The 20,329-nt window shown below is 40.9% G+C and overlaps 1 protein-coding gene across 1 annotated transcript; it reads right to left on the bottom strand.

Annotated features, from left to right (window-relative positions):
• Positions 1–3,604: 3,604 nt before the first annotated feature.
• CHOp24 (transmembrane p24 trafficking protein CHOp24) lies at positions 3,605–19,630 on the bottom strand. Its single transcript, XM_076180099.1, has 3 exons — positions 19,456–19,630; positions 15,353–15,601; positions 3,605–4,262 (listed from the first exon to the last, which is right to left on the bottom strand). The coding sequence occupies exons 1-3, from the start codon at positions 19,586–19,588 to the stop codon at positions 4,027–4,029; spliced, it is 618 nt and encodes a 205-aa protein (XP_076036214.1). The 5' UTR covers positions 19,589–19,630; the 3' UTR covers positions 3,605–4,026.
• Positions 19,631–20,329: the final 699 nt, after the last annotated feature.

The raw sequence follows: 20,329 nt of genomic DNA, 5'->3' as shown, positions 1-20,329 counted from the left end.
ATCTGAGCCCCTCGTGTATGATGGGTCATCCCTGTATCCTACCCACTACCCTAGGTCAGAAGCAATGTAGTAAACAACATTCCCTCTAAGCTGTGCACATATGTATAAACATGTTTTACAACTAGCACACAAAGAAAAAGTGTGTGCACATTTTCAAATGATGTTAAAATCCATTCAATAAAGAAGTTCCACCCAAACATCAACTTATAAATTCTCTAAAAGTATGGTAACTTGCCAACTGTCAAACCAATAATTGCTTTGGTGTAATGCAAACTTACAAATTGTGTGTATCTGCTTAAATGTTCAGATGGTGACTCACATACTTTTCAGAGAAAGCAAAGTTTGCACACAAGCAATTTCCTGCACACACTCACAGCAATAATTTAGAGGGAACACTGGTAGTAAGACGCAGTACATTCACAGCAAAGCCACTTCATTTAATCAGCAACCCCTCTCTCTCCATCCCCTCATGCTGAAGAAGAGATGGGGAGAAATCCCTTCAGGCTGTGTCAAAATAGCAGTCACACATAACCACTCCTTAACCCCCCTCCCTTCCTTGCTCAACAGACATTATCCTCTTGCTCAACCACCCTTCACACTATCCATTGATCTCATCCTTGGTCATCACCTCAAATTCACTCCATCCACCTCTGCCTTCCACACCTTTTACAAATCTTTCTTCACTCATTCTTTCCATGTGTCCAAACACTTTCATCAGCACTATCTGCCATCTCCTTTTTCACCCCAACTCTCCTCCTCACTCCATTTAACCCCTACCATACTTCTCTGACATTTAATTTCAAACATATCTAAACTCTTCCTCTCTACCCTCTTAACCACTTCTGTAAGATGTGGGTACACAAGGATGCCAGTGTCATCATCTTGTATATATTTTTTTTAGTTGTACATGAGTTACCCCCAGATTGTGTGAACTGGTTTGATTATGTTTTCTGTTTATTATTATTACTCAGAGTAAAAGAGAATGAGTAATACAGCAGTGACTATATTTTATAATGCAAGTAGCGTGATGAATCATACATATGGCAGCCGATAATGCACACAAGAATTTGACTCATACTGAAGTGAATTCAGTCTCTGTCCCATACTTTCAACCTTGGACCTAAACATATCATAATGATGCCATGGATTGTTGTCCTATTGAAATTCTGTTGGTTCCTTTAAAGTATGTCACACAACAGGCTTTCTTGGTACACATTCCACTTGGAGACATAGTGTGGAGGAATCAGCACCCACCAATTAACCAATATAATCATGCCCTATGTGATTTAATTTGATCATATTTGTTTAATCCCCAATCATGGCAACAAGGTGATATGATGACCTGGCCATTATCACAAACTGTGGTAACAATAAGCATGTGGAAGGTTAGCACAAGTGCTTGGAGTCTCTAAGCAGACCATGTGGCAATGAGCCACATACTTTTCAGAGAAAGCAAAGTTTGCACACAAGCAATTTCCTGCACACACACACAGCAATAATTTAGAGGGAACACTGGTAGTAAGACGCAGTACATTCACAGCAAAGCCACTTCATTTAATCAGCAACCCCTCTCTCAAAATAAAGAAGTGGAAGGCCTAAATTGTGGAATAAATTACAATGAAAAAATAATCACTACTACTGCTACCTTAGGGAGTCAGTCTGTTGTCCCAGTCTCTCTTCCAGGAGACCCAAGGCTCCCACATAACTAGCAATGGCCACTGGATGGGCCCAAAGTAACTCAAGAGAAGATATACTAACCACTAAATACCAGTAAAGAATAGGCCTGGCCACAGGAACAAACTATCCCAGATGCAACCATCACAGAGAAGATACAGAACACCTGTTCTTATAGAGTACCACTCTAAGCTTACCCAGACAACTACTCTGTATTTCTTCCCCGAGAGACTTATGGGCCAGTCCAAATGCTGTTCTCCATTACCTGGATGCCATGGTTCTTTTGCATGAGAAATCTGGGACAATGGATCAATTGGTTGATTGATTGACCCAACATGTAATCTCCTCCCTTTCAGAACTTCTCTGCTGCCTCCTCTTTTCTCCCCCTTCCACTCTCTTTTTCCCTTCTATCAAATTTGACAATCCCCTGCTCTCCCTACATGAATACATCCATTTTTATATTAATAATAATAACAAAATAATTATATACACGTATACAAGGATTTCTCGATTTATACATTCTTGAAGGGATCACGTAAATATTGCATATAGTGAAGTTGTATTTTACTATTGCTTGATTTTTTACATACACACATACATATACCAAAGCTTTTTTTCTACTTTACAAGGTAGCCAAAAAAAAACACAAAGGCATAGAAACCAGTCCCACCTATTCCATCCCCCACTACCCTCCCTCTTATCTTGGCACCTCCTGGATGACGGGTCATCCACAGCGAAGCCACTTCCTTAAACTGGTGACCCACCTCTCCATTCCCTCATCCAGAAAAGGAGAAGCCAGGGAGAAATCCCTTCAGGCTGCATCAATTTATTTCTCATACATACTCCAGGAGGTGCCAAGATAAGAGGGAGGGAGGAGGGTGGAATATATAGGAAATGGAATGGGTGGGAGTGGTTTCTATGCCTTTTTCTTTTTGGCTACCCCCCCCCCCTATTGTAAGGGGGGAAAAGCCTTTGGTATATGTATGTACATACACCCCCTCATGCATCACAGCATCATCCATTCTCCATTCAACCCTATCTTCTGTCCTCTCTCATCCTTCCTCAACAGACATTCCCTTCTTTCTCAATGCCCTTAACCCCATCCATCTCATCCTAGGTCGCCCCCTCATGTTTACTCTTTCCACACCTCTTTTACTAGTCTTCACTTAATCTTTCCATGTGTCCAAACCATTCCAATACTCGTTCATTAACCCTATCTCCCAACTCCCTTTCCACCCCCATTCTCCTCCTCATTTCTCATTCTATCCTGCTTAGTATCCCCCATCATATTTCTCAGACACCTCATCTCACACACATTCAAACTCCTCCTATCTTATGTTCCATGTTCCTGCCCCATACAGTGCTGTCAGCACAATCATTCCTTCATACAATCTCTTAGCATCCATTCCCAAAAATTTATTTCTCATTACTTTTTTTAATCCCCCATGGCATTTACTCACTTCTCTCAATCTACATTCTACCTCCACCTCCACTCCTCCCTTTCCTGCCACATTCACACCCACTTCCTCCAGTCTCTCTCCCTTAATACTCACTTCCAGTCTGCTGCCTTTTCTCCCCTTGTACATCTCATCACCTTACTTTTACCCATATTTATCTTCAATCTTCCTTCTTTCACGAAACATCCCAAACTCTGTCACTAACTTCCTCAATCCCTCCTCTGATCCTGCTACAAGCACAGAGTCATCAGCAAACAACTGGGTTTTTTACATTGTTTTTTTTACATTATGTCATTCTAAATACTCCATGTAATATGAAAAAATGACTAGGTATTTAACCTATGTTATTCCAAAATCACACATTCTAAACACGCATAAATTGAGAAATCCCTGTATATATATATACATATATATATAATATATACACCTATATATACATATATATTATATATATGGGAAGAAATTAAATGTGCTTTATAATAAAATGTTTATTTTTTATTTTTGTGCAGGAGAAAAGTGAGAACATTTGATATAACAAATATTTATTCCATGTAGACACCTACATTAATGGTATAATTTAAAGCACTGCAACATAATACCATTCACAGTAAAGGCAGGTAAGACCAGCATTTAATAATATCTACATCCTCACAGTCCAAATGAGAACTACTCAAACCAAGGCCAAACCATTCAGATCATCTTGAATGTCATATTACAAACACTTGTGGGTGTTTCTATAACTGCAAATGCTGTACAATATTTTACGAAAGACATCATTTCGACAAAATCTATTGAACACATAAACTCTGCCATTCACTCAAAACTCAGATGCTTGACATTATCACACATGTACAAACATAAAAATCTAATTCTTACAACTAAAGATCTCAAATAACTACACAACCCTTCTAACTTCAAAGAACTGCTTTAGGTAATAAACTTGTCCAATTGTCATGGCAACTAGAACGAGAGCCTCAAAGAATGACCACATGACAACTCTCGAGTTGGTGTTGTCATTGATAGCTCGGTGAATACGTTCCCTCACTTCCATATAATCCTGTTCATGCTTCACACCAGACAATGCAGCCGACAATTCTTTTATCATTCCTTCCAGTTTGTTGTTATCTCCACCTGTAAAAGATCACCAAAAAAAGGTATGAGAATGCAGAAAAAATAGCGACTATTAGAAAATTGAGAAGCATTTACATGACATGGCAGATTGGAAAAAAAAAAAAAAAAAAAAAGTATAGTTACTAAAGGATAGTTAGAGAATCATGTCCTGTCAAGAGCAACAATGATAAAATAAAAATATATAAAAGCTATGGAGACAGTATGGTGGGGGTTACTAGGCTAGATAGAGTGAGAAATGAGGAGGTGAGGAGGAGAACTCTGTTCATAGAGAAATGATGACACTTTTATACTACGACTGTCCCTCCGTTATGCTGTCCCCCAACCCCTTGTTGCTGTCCTGTACCATTTCTCTGAGTATTCTCTTTCTGTGATGGGGGAATTCCCTGTGGTGGGGGAAAAGAATACTGCCACCAAGTATCCCACTTGGATCGTAAGAGGCGAGAAGAAAGGGACGGGGAGTGGGACTAGGCATCCTTCTCCCTGTAGCCCCACGGGGCATATATCCTAAAAACAAAAGTGAAGGCATAAGGGGTGCTGGAGGGCCTCGGACCAGCACCCTAAGGTTTGGGTCTTTTAATGTGCATGGATGTGGTACAGATGAGAGTAAAAGGGAAGAGATAGGTAGTATGTTTGTGAGAAGAAAGATGGATGTGTTGGCTTTGAGTGAAACTAAGTTGAAAGGGAAGGGTGAGTGTAAGTTTGGGAGTGTAAGTGGGAGGTTATCAGGAGTGAAGAGAGGGCGAGGGAGGGAAGGGGTGGCTATTCTAGTAAGTGAGGAGATAGGTAAACAGGTAGTGGAGTGGAAGGAGGTTTCCTCAAGGATAATGTGGATGAAGGTGAAACTGGGAAAGGAGATGTGGGTCTTTGTAAGTGCATATGGGCCTGGCAGTGAGAAGAGCGTGGAAGAAAGGGAGGCCTTTTGGATAGATTTAAATGAGTGCATAGAGGGTTTAGGAAGAAATGTCAATGTAATAGTACTGGGAGACCTTAATGCTAGGATGGGAAATGGTCCAATCGATGGAGTGGTTGGGAAGTGTGGAGTTCCAGGAAAGAATCGTAGTGGAGAGTTGATGGTGGAAATGTGTCTAGAAAGAGAGTTGATGATAGCAAATACAGTGTTTCAGAAGAAAGTCAAGCATAAGTACACATGGGAGAGGGTGGTGGAGGGAAGGGTGGTAGATAGAGCGCTAATGGATTATGTAGTGGTAAATAGGATTATGATAGGAAGAGTTAAGGATGTACATGTGCTAAGGGGAGAGGGTGGGGGAACATCAGATCATTTTTTGGTGGAAGGTAAGCTGAGAGTGGAGGATAGATGGAGAAAGAGGAAAGGGACAAAAGGTAGGGAGGTTCTTAGAGTGAACTCCTTGAATGAAAAGGAAAAGGAGAAGGAGTACGAAAAGAAGCTGAAGGAGGAGTGGGAGGGAGTAAAGGATGGAGCAGAGATGGGTGTGGAGGAGGAATGGGGATGGTTCAAGGAGGGAGTCTTAAAGTGTGCAAGGATGGTGTGTGGAACAAGAAGGACAGGGGGAAATAGAAGAAAGGGTAGTGAATGGTGGGATGAGGAAACAAAGAAGGTTGTAGAAGAGAAGAAGCGAGCATTCACAGATTGGTTACAAAAGAGGACGGGGGAGTCATATGAGACGTACAAAGAAAAGAAAAGAGAAGTAAAGCAAAAGGTAAAGGAGGCAAAGAGGAGAGCAGATGTGAAATGGGGTAAGAGTATGACAGAAAATTTTGAAAGTAATAAAAAGATGTTTTGGAAAGAAATTAAGAGAGGAAGAGCAGGCGAATCAAGTAGGGAAGAAAAGGTAAAAGGTGCAGATGGAGAGATGATAATGGAGGAGAAGGCAGTAAGGGGAAGGTGGGCAGAATATTTTAGGGAGTTGCTAAATGTGAAGGAGGATAGGGAAGGAAGGATAGCTGCAGTGGGAAATGCGAAGAAAATGAGAGTGATGAGCGAGGAGAAATAAGGAAGGATGAGGTGAAGGCAGTTGTTAAGATGATGAAAGCGGGTAAGGCACCTGGTCTGGATGGATGCCATGCAGAATGTCTGAAAAAGGGAGGTTCAGTGATGGTGGACTGGTTGGTGAGGTTATTCAATGTTTGCTGGAGAGAGGGTAGAGTACCGGAGGACTGGAGAAGTGCCTGTATAGTTCCTCTTTACAAGGGAAAAGGGGACAAGTGTGAATGTAGTAGTTTCAGAGGGATTAGCCTGTTAAGTGTAGTAGGGAAGGCTTATGGGAGGATCTTGATTGAGAGGATTAGGAGAGGAACAGAAGGAGTAATTGGTGAGGAACAGTGTGGATTTAGGACAGGTAGAGGTTGTGTAGATCAGATCTTTGTGGTAAGACAGATATGTGAGAAAGCTATAGGAAAGGGGAAGGATGTTTTTTGGGCTTTAATGGATCTGGAAATGGCTTATGATAGGGTAGACAGAAAGGCACTGTGGGAGGTTATGCAGATTTATGGGATAGGAGGAAAGCTTTTGGGAGCTGTCAAGAGTTTTTATGAGAGTAGTAGAGCTTGTGTCAGGATTAGAAATGGAGAGAGTGAGTGGTTTGAAGTAAAGGTGGGACTTCGTCAAGGATGCGTTATGTCGCCCTGGCTGTTCAACTTATACATGGATGGGGTGGTGCGAGAGGTGAATGCTAGGGTAGTGGGTCAGGGATTGGAGATGGTTAAAGAAAATGGAGAAAAGTGGGAGGTGAGCCAGCTGTTGTTTGCGGACGACACTGCTCTTGTGGCAGGGTCGGAGGAGGGATTGAGGAAGCTGGTGGCAGGGTCGGAGGAGGGATTGAGGAAGCTGGTGGCAGAGTTTGGGAGAGTATGTGATAGAAGAAAGCTATTTAGATAAATGTGGGTAAAAGTAAGGTGATGAGATGTACAACGGGTGAAAGTGGCAGTAGACTGGAAGTGAACATTAAGGGAGAGCGACTGGAGGAAGTGGATAGTTTTAGATACTTGGGTGCAAGTGTAGCAGGAAAAGGTGGAGTGAAGGTGGAGGTAGAATGTAGATTGAGAGAAGCGAGTAAATGCCTTGGTGGATTAAAGAGTGTAATGAGGAATAGACATTTAGGAATGGATGTGAAGAGGAGACTGTATGAAGGAGTGATTGTGCCAACAGCACTGTATGGGGCAGAAACGTGGAACATAAGAGAAGAAGAGAGAAGGAGTTTGAATGTGTTTGAGACGAGGTGTCTGAGAAGTATGGTGGGGGTTACTAGGCTGGATAGAATGAGGAGGTGAGGAGGAGAACAGGGGTGAAATAGGTGCTGGGAGATAGGGTTGATGAAAGAATATTAGGATGGTTTGGACACATGGAAAGAATGAGTGAAGAAAAAGAGGTATGGAAGGCAGATGTGGAGGGAGTGAACATGAGGGGACGTCCTAGGATGAGGTGGATGGATGGGGTGAAGGGGGCTTTGGGGAAGAGGGGAATGTCTGTTGAGGAAGGAAGGGAGAGGACGGAAGACAGAGGTGAGTGGAGAATGGTTGTATATGGATGATGTGATTGCATGAGGAGGAATGGGCGGGGGGGTGGGGGGTAGTATGTGTGAGTAAATTTTGACGCAGCCCGAAGGGATTTCTCCCCGTCCTCTCCTTATATGCAAGGGGGAACGGAGAGGGGGGGGGTCGCCGATTAAATGAAGCGGCCTTGCTGTGGATGTGCTGTGTCTTGCGACACTGCTTCTGACCCAGGGCGGTGGGCAAGGTGCAGGGATGACCCGTCATCCAGGAGGTGCTCAGATGAGAGGGAGGGTGGGAGGTGTGTGGAGTGTATTTAGGGATGAAATGGGTGGGAGTGTTTTTATGCCTTTCCCTTTTTGGCTACCTCCCTTGAAAGGGGGAAAAAGCCTTGGTATATGTATGTATGTATATATACACACACACATTGCTATATAATCTTGAAGAACCCACAGTCAGAATAAAAAGAAACTTAGACAAAAGCATGACTTCTATATTTCAGCTATCTATAGCCCTCTTAACAGCTTTCCTCCTATCCCATATATCTGCAATACTTCCCACAGTGCCTTCCTGTCTACCCTGTCATAAGACTTTTCCAGATCCACTAAAGCTCAATATTCATCCTTACCATTTCCTATAGCTTTCTCACATATCTGTCTTACCACAAAAATCTGACCAACACAACCCCTACCTGTCCCAAACTCACACTGTTTCTCACCAATTACTCCCTCTGTTCCTCTCCTAATCCACTCAATCAAGACCCTCCCATAAGCCTTTCCAACTACACTCAACAAGCTGATCCCTATGAAACTACTACATTCACACTTGTCCCACTTTCCCTTGTAAAGTGGAACTATACAGGCACTCCTCCAGTCCTCTGACACTCTTCCCTCTTACACAGAAATTAAATAACCTCACCAGCCAGTCCACCATCACTGTACCTCCTTTTTCCAGACATTCTTCAATGCATCCATCCAACCCAGGTGCCTTACCCGCTCTCATCATCTTAACAACTGCCTTCACTTCATCTTTATTTCTCCTCCATTTTCCTCACTCATCAGTCATTTTCTTAGCACTTCCCACTGCAACTACCTTTCCCTCCCTATCCTCCTTCACATTTAGCAACTCCTTAAAATACTCTACCCACCTTCCTCTCACTGCCTTCTCTTCCATTATCATCTCTCCATCTGCACCTTTTACCTTTTCTTCTCTACTTTATTCACCCCCTCTTCCTCTCTTTATTTCTTTCCAAAACATTTTTTTTTATTAATTTAAAAATTTTCTGTCATACTCTTACCCCCATTTCACATCTGCTCTCCTCTTTGCCTACTTTATCTTATATTTTACTTCTCTCTACTTTGTACCTCTCATATGATTCCCTCATCCTAATTTGTAACCAATCTATGAAAGCCTGCTTCTCTTCTACACTCTGCTTCACTTCCTCATCCCACCACTCACTACCCTTCCTTCTATTTCCTCCTGTCCACCTTGTTCCACACACCATCTTTGCACACCTTATGACTCCCTCCTTGAACCATCCCCATTCCTCTTCCACTCCTAGTTCTACTCTATCCTTCACTCCCTCCCACTCCTCTCTCAGCTTCTTATACATATATATATATATATATATATATATAAAATAATTTCGACTGTTGTCCTCAGATTTGAAGCGGGCTCATGAAATCACAAAGCCATCACTTCTATCAACTGAGCTATCGAGCCTATAAAATGTTCCAACCTGGAAGTTAATCTACTTCCCGAGGAACTAATTTGACTGCAAACTGCCGTCCATACTTATTTTAACAGAGAACCAGGCCAACTTGTACATACATACATATACCAAGGCTTTTTCCCCCTTCCAAGGGAGGTAGCCAAAAAGGGAAAGGCATAAAAACACTCCCACCCATTTCATCCCTAAATACACTCCACACCCCTCCCACCCTTCCTCTCATCTGAGCACCTCCTGGATGACGGGTCATCCCTGCACCCTGCCCACCGCCCTGGGTCAGAAGCAGTGTCGCAAGACACAGTACATCCACAGCAAGGCCGCTTCATTTAATCGGCGACCCCCCCTCTCCGTCCCCCTTTGCATATAAGGAGAGGACGGGGAGAAATCCCTTCGGGCTGCGTCAAAATTTACTCACACATACTACCCCACCCCCCCGCCCATTCCTCCTCATGCAGTCACAACATCATCCATATACAACCATTCTCCACTCACCTCTGTCTTCCGTCCTCTCCCTTCCTTCCTCAACAGACATTCCCCTCTTCCCCAAAGCCCCCTTCACCCCATCCATCCACCTCATCCTAGGACGTCCCCTCATGTTCACTCCCTCCACATCTGCCTTCCATACCTCTTTTACTAGTCTTTCTTCACTCATTCTTTCCATGTGTCCAAACCATCCTAATATTCTTTCATCAACCCTATCTCCCAAATCCTTTTTCACCCCTGTTCTCCTCCTCACCTCCTCATTTCTCACTCTATCTAGCCTAGTAACCCCCACCATACTTCTCAGACACCTCATCTCAAACACATTCAAACTCCTTCTCTCTTCTTCTCTTATGTTCCACGTTTCTGCCCCATACAATGCTGTTGGCACAATCACTCCTTCATACAGTCTCCTCTTCGCATCCATTCCCAAATGTCTATTTCTCATTACACTCTTTAAACCACCAAGGCATTTACTCGCTTCTCTCAATCTACATTCTACCTCCACCTTCACTCCACCTTTTCCTGCTACACTTGCACCCAAGTATCTAAAACTATCCACTTCCTCCAGTCGCTCTCCCTCCCAACTTGTAGCTAGTGGTTAAGCTGGTACATTTCCTTGATGGACTTATCGTTGTTGTCATACCTGAATAGAATCACCCGTGATGATGTCGATCAAATAATTCCAACTATCATCCCCAGATTCGAACCGGGCTCATGAAATCACAAAGCCATTGCTTCTACTAACTGAGCTATCAAGCCTATAAAATTTTCCAACCTGGAAGTTAATCTAATTCCCCAAGAACTAAGTCAACTGCAAACTGCTGTCTGTACTTATTTTTACAGAGAACCAGGCCAACTTGTAGCTAGTGGTTAAGCTGATACGTTTCCTTGATGGACTTGTTGTCATTCCCATACCTAAATAGAATTACCAGTGACAGTGATGGCAATCAAATAATTCTGACTGTCGTCCCCGGATTCGAACTGGGCTCTTGAAATCACAAAGCCATCGTTTCTACCAACTGAGCCATCAAGCCTATAAAATTCTCCAAACTGGAAGTTAATCTACTTCCTGAGGAACTAAGTCGACTGCAAACTGCCATCCGTACTTATTTTTACAGAGAACCAGGCCAACCTGTAGCTAGTGGTTCAGCTGGTACGTTTCCTCGATGGACTTATTGTCATTGTCATACCTGAATAGAATCACCAGTGACAGTGATGTCAATCAAATAATTCTGACTGTCGTCCCAGGATTTGAACCGGGCTCATGAAATCACAAAGCCATCGCTTCTACCACTAGCTACAAGTTGGCCTGGTTCTCTGTAAAAATAAGTATGGACAGCAGTTTGCAGTTGACTTAGTTCCTCGGGAAGTAGATGAACTTCCAGGTTGGAGAATCTTACAGGCTCAATAGGTCAAAAAGTAAAAAGATCCATATATTTCGATCACTATCTGTGATCCTCTTCAGATGTGATTACAAAGTGGAGAAAAGTGCGTGCATGCATATATATATATATATATATATATATATATATATATATATATATATACTGTATATACGAAAGTAGTGAGGTGGACAGGTAGGGACGGGGACTCAGGTCATGTGTCCGGCGCTATGTGAACATTGGAGAATTTTGCTACGTTCTACACTAACAGTGGACAAAATCCACCAATGTCCACGTAGCGCCGGGCACATGACCTGAGTCCCCGTCCCTACCTGTCCACTTCACTACTTTCATATATATATATATATATATATATATATATATATATATATATATATATATATATATATATATATATATATATATATATATGCTTTTCTCCACTGTAATCACATCTGCTGAAGAGGATCACAGTGATCGAAATATACGGATCTTTTTACTTTCGCTTATTCTTCCCCGAAAGTGGGTCATTAGTACAAATATATGTGCATATATATATATATATTTTGTTGAGACATTCTGACAGGTTGACGTAAGCGGAGTAGGAAACACAGGAGTCTTAGTCTTGAGTTTATTCCTGACTAGTTTCGCAGGTATGCTTTTTCCATTCCTTTGAAAAAGCATACCTGCGAAACTAGTCAGGAATAAACTCAAGACTAAGACTCCTGTGTTTCCTACTCCGCTTACATATATATATTTGAACAACACTGAATGGGTCCCAGTGATTAGAGATACATTTTAACAACCACAATGCACTTTAATTCTAAGCCATCAACATCGGGAGACCCAATGGAGGCCATAACTAGAAATTGAAATGTGGTACTGCCGAGGACTTGAACTCAGCTATCACATGACAAGTGCGCAGTGACTTACCAACTCAGAATTAAAGTGCATTGTGGTTGTTTATATATAATATATATATATAAAATCTTAGCTATCTCTGTATTCAGCATATGCAGCACCTAGATCACACCTGTGCATGCACACATATGGTGTAGCGTGGTACTTTCAACAAGACCAGTGCCTCCCTAGGAACTTCCATTGTTTTGGTGACCAAGTTTAGAGACCTTTCTTGATAACAAAAGATTCTTGGCACTCAGGTCAAGAACAATAGCTGCAGCTACGCCTCGGGTCAACACCTGTACGACTGGCCTACACTTCAACTGAGGTGACCCAACTTACAAATATTCCTCATTTGGCAACAGCCTCATTATTTAATAAATTGACAACCTTTGTAAATATTATGTATATGTTTCTGGCAACCCTTCGAACTTTCTTGAGGGCTTGCTGGGTATTTTGACAACAGATCTTGTCCACGAGAATTAAAGCCAAGAACTTTGCCTAAGTTTCCTTCACCACAAATTCCAAATGTAGAGTAACACAACCTACATTTCTGGTGGCTGTGGTGGGATTATGAATCTACACCTACATTTCTGGTGGCAGCAGTGGGATGACAACAACACAACCCCAATGTTTCTGGTGGGCAACAGTGGTACTACAAATCTACACCTACACACACACACATATATATATATATATATATATATATATATGAGTGTGTGTGTGTGTGTGTGTGGAGTGGAGGTAGAATGCAGATTGAGAGAAGTGAGTAAATGCCTTAGAATAATAAGTGTAATGAGGAATAGACATTTGGGAATGGAGGCTAAGAGGAGATTGAATGAAGGAGAGATTGTGCCAACAGCACTGTATGGGGCAGAAACATGGAACATAAGAGAGGAAGAGAGAAGGAGTTTGAATGTGTTTGAGATGAGGTGTCTGAGAAGTATGATGGGAGTTACTAGGCTGGATAGAGTGAGAAATGAGGAGGTGAGGAGGAGAACAGGGGTGGGAAGGGAGTTGGGAGATGGGGTGGATGAAAGAATATTGGGATGGTTTGGACACATGGGAAGAATGAGTGAAGAAAGACTGGTAAAAGAGGTATGAAGGCAGATGTGGAGGGAGTGAACATGAGGGGGTGACATAGGATGAGATGGATGAATGAGGTGAAAGGGGAAGAGGGGAATGTCTGTTGAGGAAGGATGGGAGAGGACAGAAGACAGGGGTGAATGGAGAATGGTTGTATATGGATGATGTTGTGATGCATGAGGTGGGATGGGGGGGTGAGGTAGTATGTGTGAGCAAAATTTGACACAGCCCGAAGGGATTTCTCCCAGTTTTCTCCTTTTCTGCATAAGGGGATGAAGAGGGGGGTCCACTGATTTAATGAAGCGGCCTTGCTGTGATGTGCTGTCTTGCAACACTCCCTCTGACCCAGGGCAGTGGACAAGATGCAGGGATGACCCATCACCCAGGAGGTGCCAAGATAAGAGGGAGGATAGAGGGTGGAGGGGAGTGGAGTGTATTAGGGATGGAATGGGTGGGAATGGTTTTTATGCCTTTTTCTTTTTAGCTACCTCCCTTGTAAGTGGGAAAAAGCCTTTGGCACATGTATGTATGTGTGTGCGTGTGTGTATATATATATATATGTGTGTGTGTGTGTATATATGTATATATATATATATGTATATATATATATATATGTATATATGTAAATATATATATATATATATATATATATATAGATATATATATATATAGGTAGAATGTAGATTGAGAGAAGCAGGTAAATGTCTTGGTGGATTGAAAAGTGTAATGAGGAATAGACATTTGGGAATGAATGCTAAGAGAAGACTGTATGAAGGAGTGATTGTGCCAACAGCACTGTATGGGGCAGAAACATGGAACATAAGAGAGGAAGAGAGGAAGAGAGAAGGAGTTTGAATGTGTTTGAGATGAGGTGTCTGAGAAGTATGATAGGGGTTACTAGGCTGGATAGAGTGAGAAATGAGGAGGTGAGGAGGAGAACAGGGGTGGAAAGGGAGTTGGGAGATAGGGTTGATGAAAGAGTATTAGGATGGTTTGGACACATGGAAAGAATGAAGAAAGACTAGTAAAAGCGGTATGGAAGGCAGATGTGGAGGGGGTGAACATGAGGGGACATCCTAGGATGAGATGGATGGATGGAGTGAAGGGGGCCTTGGGAAAGAGGGGAATGTCTGTTGAGGAAGGATGGGAAAGGACAGAAGACTGGTGTGAATGGAGAATGGTTGTATATGGATGATGTTGTGATGCATGAGGTGGAATGGGTGGAGGGATTGGGGGTGAGGTAGTATGTGTGAGCAAAATTTGACGCAGCCCGAAGGGATTTCTCCCCGTCTTCTTTTCTGCATGGGGGGACGGAGAGGGGGGGTCACTGATTTAATGAAGCGGCCTTGCTGTGGATGTGCTGTACCTTGTGACACTGCCTCTGACCCAGGGCAGTGGACAGGGTGCAGGGATGACCCGTAATCCAGGAGGTGCTAAGATAAGAGGGAGGGTGGAGGGGAGTGGAGTGTATTTAGGGATGGAATGGGTGGGAATGATTTTATGCCTTTTTCTTTTTGGCCACCTTCCTTGTAAGGGGGAAAAAGCCTTGGTGTATGTATGTATGTATGTATATATATATATATAAGAAGGAAATGCCCTGGGATTATAAATAAATTGATAGATCTTTCTCTACAATATTTTTTCATAGCATGTGTCCATGTTGGTATTGTTTTAATGGTGGATAGTGACATGAAGATAGTTGTGTTCTTTGTTCATGGTGTTTGCTTCTCTTGGGAGGGATTTGTCTGTGGGGCTGATTTTGGGGTGGGGTGGGAGGTAGTGTTGAATTTGGTAGTCTTTCTTGAAGAGCTTGTTATATGAAATGGAAGTTAATGTGTGTTTGTGTGGATGTGCTGTAAGGTTCAGGTGGTATATTGTCGCATGTTTGAATAGTACATTGCTGTAGTCTGTGTGTGTTTTTTTAACAGTCTGCTGGTTGTGCTTGTGTGATGTGGGACTGATGGCTCTTGCATAGAACTGTCAATATCTGAATTAACTGTTACAACATAGGTAAAACTTGCATCAAATCTAAATACACTCACTTTCGGCTTGTTCTGCTTCCTCCTTAGGTGCAGAAGCATCACTGACATCCATTGAGAACATGACTATCTTTGGGGTCATGGTGGACATTTTATTAGAGAAGCAATAAGTGTAGACACCATCCATGGTGGCTGGGAAAGTGTAGCGGCCATTGGATTCTCTTTCTCCTTGGTACACCACTTTTCCATCAGGTCCTACAATCTTAATGTCTATGTCCAAGAAGCCACCTTCAGCTACTTCAAAAGCAAGGCCTGAAATAAACAACGCATTCAGTCAACTTGGGTGTTTATTTTTGGATAGGAATTAGTCTCGTTCATTTTATCTGCTTTTACCTGTTTGTTTTTTTAAGATTCAGTGACATGGTACTGCATTTGGATGTCTCAGCCCTGCCCCAACATTAACCCCTTCCATACGGTGCCGCACACGTAGGCGTCATGGACTTAGATCTCGGTGGCAGCAACCAATGCCAGCCGTACGACGTGTCGTAATAATACTCGCATCATAAAATATAGTCACCGCTTATATCGATCGTTCTCTCTTCACCCGTGAATTTTGATAACCATAGAAAATGTGATTACAAAAGAATTAGAAAGAATGTCATTATGGAGGAGCGACTATAATAAATATAATCAAGACGCCGATATGGCAGCCTCGTGAATACACTCGCTCCCCATGACGCCTACGTGTGCGGCACCGTATGGAAGGGGTTAATGATGGATGCATGCACAAGGTGGCCCTGGAAAATGGATGTCAAAGCATCTCCCTGCCATTTCTTTTCAAAACCTATCATTACACTCACTTCCATCTATTATTACTACAAGCTTGTAGCACTGAAACTGTCCTACCCTGGAACAAAGAAGAGAACGAGGGGACCTACTAACCACCTACCCGAATTATGAAAGGAAAAGAATGCCTTGATAGAGAGGACTTATTAAAGTGGGACAGAGGAAAAACAAGAGGACATGCAATGAAACTCAAAAAGGATAACTACAGAAGAGACCTGAAAAAGAACAGCTTCCCTTGGACAATCCTGTCTTGATAGCCCCAGATTATACCAAGACCTTTTATCTTTTTTGTGATGCCACTCATGTATTGATAGGTGCTATGCTTGCTCAGGAAAAGGATGGTGCCATGAGGCCCATCTCATTTATATGTCTCATGTAATGAAAGAATATCAAAGGAAACATTCCACCATCGAAAAGGAGACACCCTCATATCAGCCTTAAAGAAATTTAAACTTTTTCCTGACAATGTCAATAAAGTAGTCATTAAGTGACCACTGTAAGAGGCTGGTAGAAAAGAGGGTAGACAGAGTAGAAGACAGGTTGTTGCATTGTATTGGTAGGTTGTTTGTAATTAACAGCCTGAGTGAGCTGCCAGAGTCCATTTTGTGTAGATAATAAAATAGCTGGGCATGGGACCTTTAATATATTTACATATTGCTGAAATGACATTCCTTTGTAACCTACATGAGAATAAGTAAACAGTATTGCCATAAAGGCTTGAAACAAAGAATCTGATTGGTGAAAGGGTGGAGGAGAAAATTCTAATTGGTTCATGAATGCAAGATCACGCCCTTTGGGAAGGATCTTAACCCCTTCGATACAATGACGCCTACGTAGGCGTCATGAGGAGCAAGTGGGTATGCGAGGATGCCGATGTCGGCATCTTGATTATATATATTGTAGTTGTACCTGCCTGACTCCCATACTCTGTAAACTGGCTTCATCATACTCTCTATGGTTATCAAAATTCACGGGTGAAAGAGAACGAGCAATACAGCGGTAACTTTATTTTCTATAATGCGAGTATTATGACGCAACATCGCACGTCTGGCAGCTAATGCTGCCTGCGAGATTTTGGCTCATATTGAAGGGGTTAAATATAAAGTTAAAGATCATTGGAGTAAGGAAATCACTACACTACTTCAAACCTCACATAGGATCTTGTATATGTGCTCTCACAGGATTCCTTAGAAAAACCTTGGAGAGTGCATTGTGTAGTCTTAATTTGACCAAACAGAAAAAAATATAGAGAAAATTCTAGAATTAAATTTTCCTTGACAGAAAAATTGAGTGAAGTGAGAGGAAAAAGCCTATCAATGAAGGGAACCAAACCCTACAAATTAAGAAAAAAAGAAAAAAGAAAATGAGTTTCCATATCAATAAGTGAGGGCCAACAGTAGCAACTACAACACAATCCCCTGAAATATATCATAATTGGGAAAACAAAGTGATAGATCAGCTAGATGGGCATTAGCACCTCTGGGATACGATTTAAGTATTAAAAACATCCCAAGAAAATATGTGGTAGCTAATGCACGGTCACATCCTGATACAAAATGTTCAAGCCCTGATTCACAGACTTGAACATTTCTATCTGTGGAAGGGGATTTATCATGTAAATATGTCATGTTGTCAGTTATGTAAAACATGCTAAAATTGTTGCAGTAGCTTATATAAGTTATGTTAGGTAGAGCTCGTCCATTTATCCCTACAACTTATATAATGTTGTAATTACCCTTACTAGATATCTTGTAATGCCATGATATATTTATGTTGGATTTGATCAAAATTAAGCTATCTTAAGCTGGATAATGAGATATTGTCAGACCCATAAAACAATGTCAACTAAAATACAAATACCTGTTTATAGACTTCTGGATGAAATGCTGCGGAATATTCCGGAGAAGTACAAGAAGATAGAAAAGAGGGTAAATTTTTACTTTCGACCATTGTAGGAATATAGCAATACAAAATTAAATAGTAATTTTGTAAATTAAAATGTATGAACGTAATATGCAATTTTGTGTGCGGAAATAAAAATAAAAAAAGTTGCTAAAACAGATTTCTTAAGTAACGAAGTCGTGTACTACGAATGGTACGCCATGTTTGTTATGGTAGATGCCGACGTCGGAGAAATTAAATGATGATAAATTTGTCTAAACTAAACTAACCTAACCTATCCTAACCGGTAAAATTTTACTGTCGACCATTGGAGGAATATAGCCATACAAAAGCTGAGAGAGTGGTTGAAAAGCCCGCCAATGTCTCTCACGACGACGACGACCAGCCGGATGATATCTAATTTGCAGGTAATGATTTATTAAACACAGGTTAGGTTAGGTTACTTTAGTTTAGTTTAGACAAATTTATCGCCATTTCATTTCTCCGACGTCGGCATCTACCATAACAAACATGGCATACCATTCGTCGTACACGACATCGTTACTTAAGAAATCTGTTTTAGCAACTTTTTTATTTTCATTTCCACACACAAAATTGCTTATTTTGTTCATACATTTTAATTTACAAAATTACTATTTAATTTTGTACTGCTATATTCCTACAATGGTCGAAAGTAAAATTTTACCGAAAAGAGTATAAGAGGTGGTCGCAACATCACCAATGGCATAGAAGTTGTGCCATCACAAATCGCACTTAGTCCTAATCAAGATTCAGACAGCTAATGATAATTTGTAAACCTTCACACAAAAATGTGTGAAATGGCACCTGCCATGGGGCCTACCTGGCACTTGACAGTTAAGTGCTCCACATAGAAAAAGTGGGTTGTGTGCTGTAACACTACATTCACGCCCTCATTCAAACCCCTTGTATCATAAGTTATTTTTGCTATATTTTGTGAATAATAAGTCGTTATATATATTGCAGTTTGCCTTTATATCTCATATCCAATGTAAGAAATTTTCCTGATTGAAGGCATAAGCAAGCTGACAATTGGATTGATAGAACTGTTCAAATCATGGCCAGGTTTGATACAAGTGAAAAACACCACCAGATCGTGACAATGACTGTGAACATGATGAGCATCCACAAATCAATAATTATAATAATACCTGTAATTCGTAACTATTTTGAAGTATAACTGTTTCACTTTCTAAGTTTCCAGACACAGTTGTTATTCAGAGATTTTCCTATTTTTCTTCTTCAGTACTTTTAAGATTTGTGTAGTTAGCTTCTTCCCTCTAACATAATATCATCTTGTGCTGAATGTATATATAACTGTGGTAATTTTACGGTCTAGTTTCCAAATCATTTGACATAAGCAACTTGAAAAATTGACATTACTCTTCACCTACACTTACCGAGTTTAGTGTGAGCATTTACTTTTTCAAAGAAACATTCTTCTGCGTGTGCATCAATGGTTGTAAAGAAACCCTTAACACCATGTGTAACAGCAAGTAGAAGCAATATTATCGCCGCACACACTTTTTCCATGTTGACAGGACGATCCGACTTCTCTTCTGGATTTCTTCACATCTACAATCGAGGGTATTTTAAAAACTGTACTTGGAAACGATATTTTAAGAGTCACATCCATCCCTTTTTATCCCCATTTACGAGACAAATTATGAATATTTTAATATCAAATATAATATCATGGATAACAATGGCTTACATGCAAACAACCAACAGTAAATTGATTTATATATAAATATTTAAGTTATCGGTTGCAGCTCTTGTATTTACGAATACGAGTTGACACGTCTTTCAACTCTTTGAGATGTTGTCGACAATATCATATCATAAAGAATATATATGTTACCACTTTGAAGTAAAAATTGTCTTATTAATATACAGAATACTATTATTAGATTGTCAGTACAATGTATCTTTACACAATTAATACTTCATATTACTTGTATTATTGGCATATTATTTTCACAATATTTTATATATTCCTACTTAAATTTTATATCATGAATAAAAACTCGAATGGTCAAAAATAATAAAAAAGTTAGACAAATTCTAAAAGGCTCGAAAATGAGAATGTGATATATAGTGGTTGTTTTTCATGTACATATCTTACTAAATTCAAGTAATAATCACATACATACATACATACATACATATACCAAGGCTTTTTCCCCCCTTCCATTTACAAAGATTAAATTATATTTTTCTTTATCGACTATTTTTTTGACAGTGTACCTCTTGGTACAGAATACAAGTTGTTTC

This window comes from Oratosquilla oratoria, chromosome 43 (genome assembly GCF_046742065.1).
Source record: "Oratosquilla oratoria isolate Oo_2021 chromosome 43, ASM4674206v1, whole genome shotgun sequence".
Classification (NCBI taxonomy): Eukaryota; Metazoa; Arthropoda; class Malacostraca; order Stomatopoda; family Squillidae; genus Oratosquilla; species Oratosquilla oratoria.
This window is presented reverse-complemented; position numbering and strand designations above follow the sequence as displayed.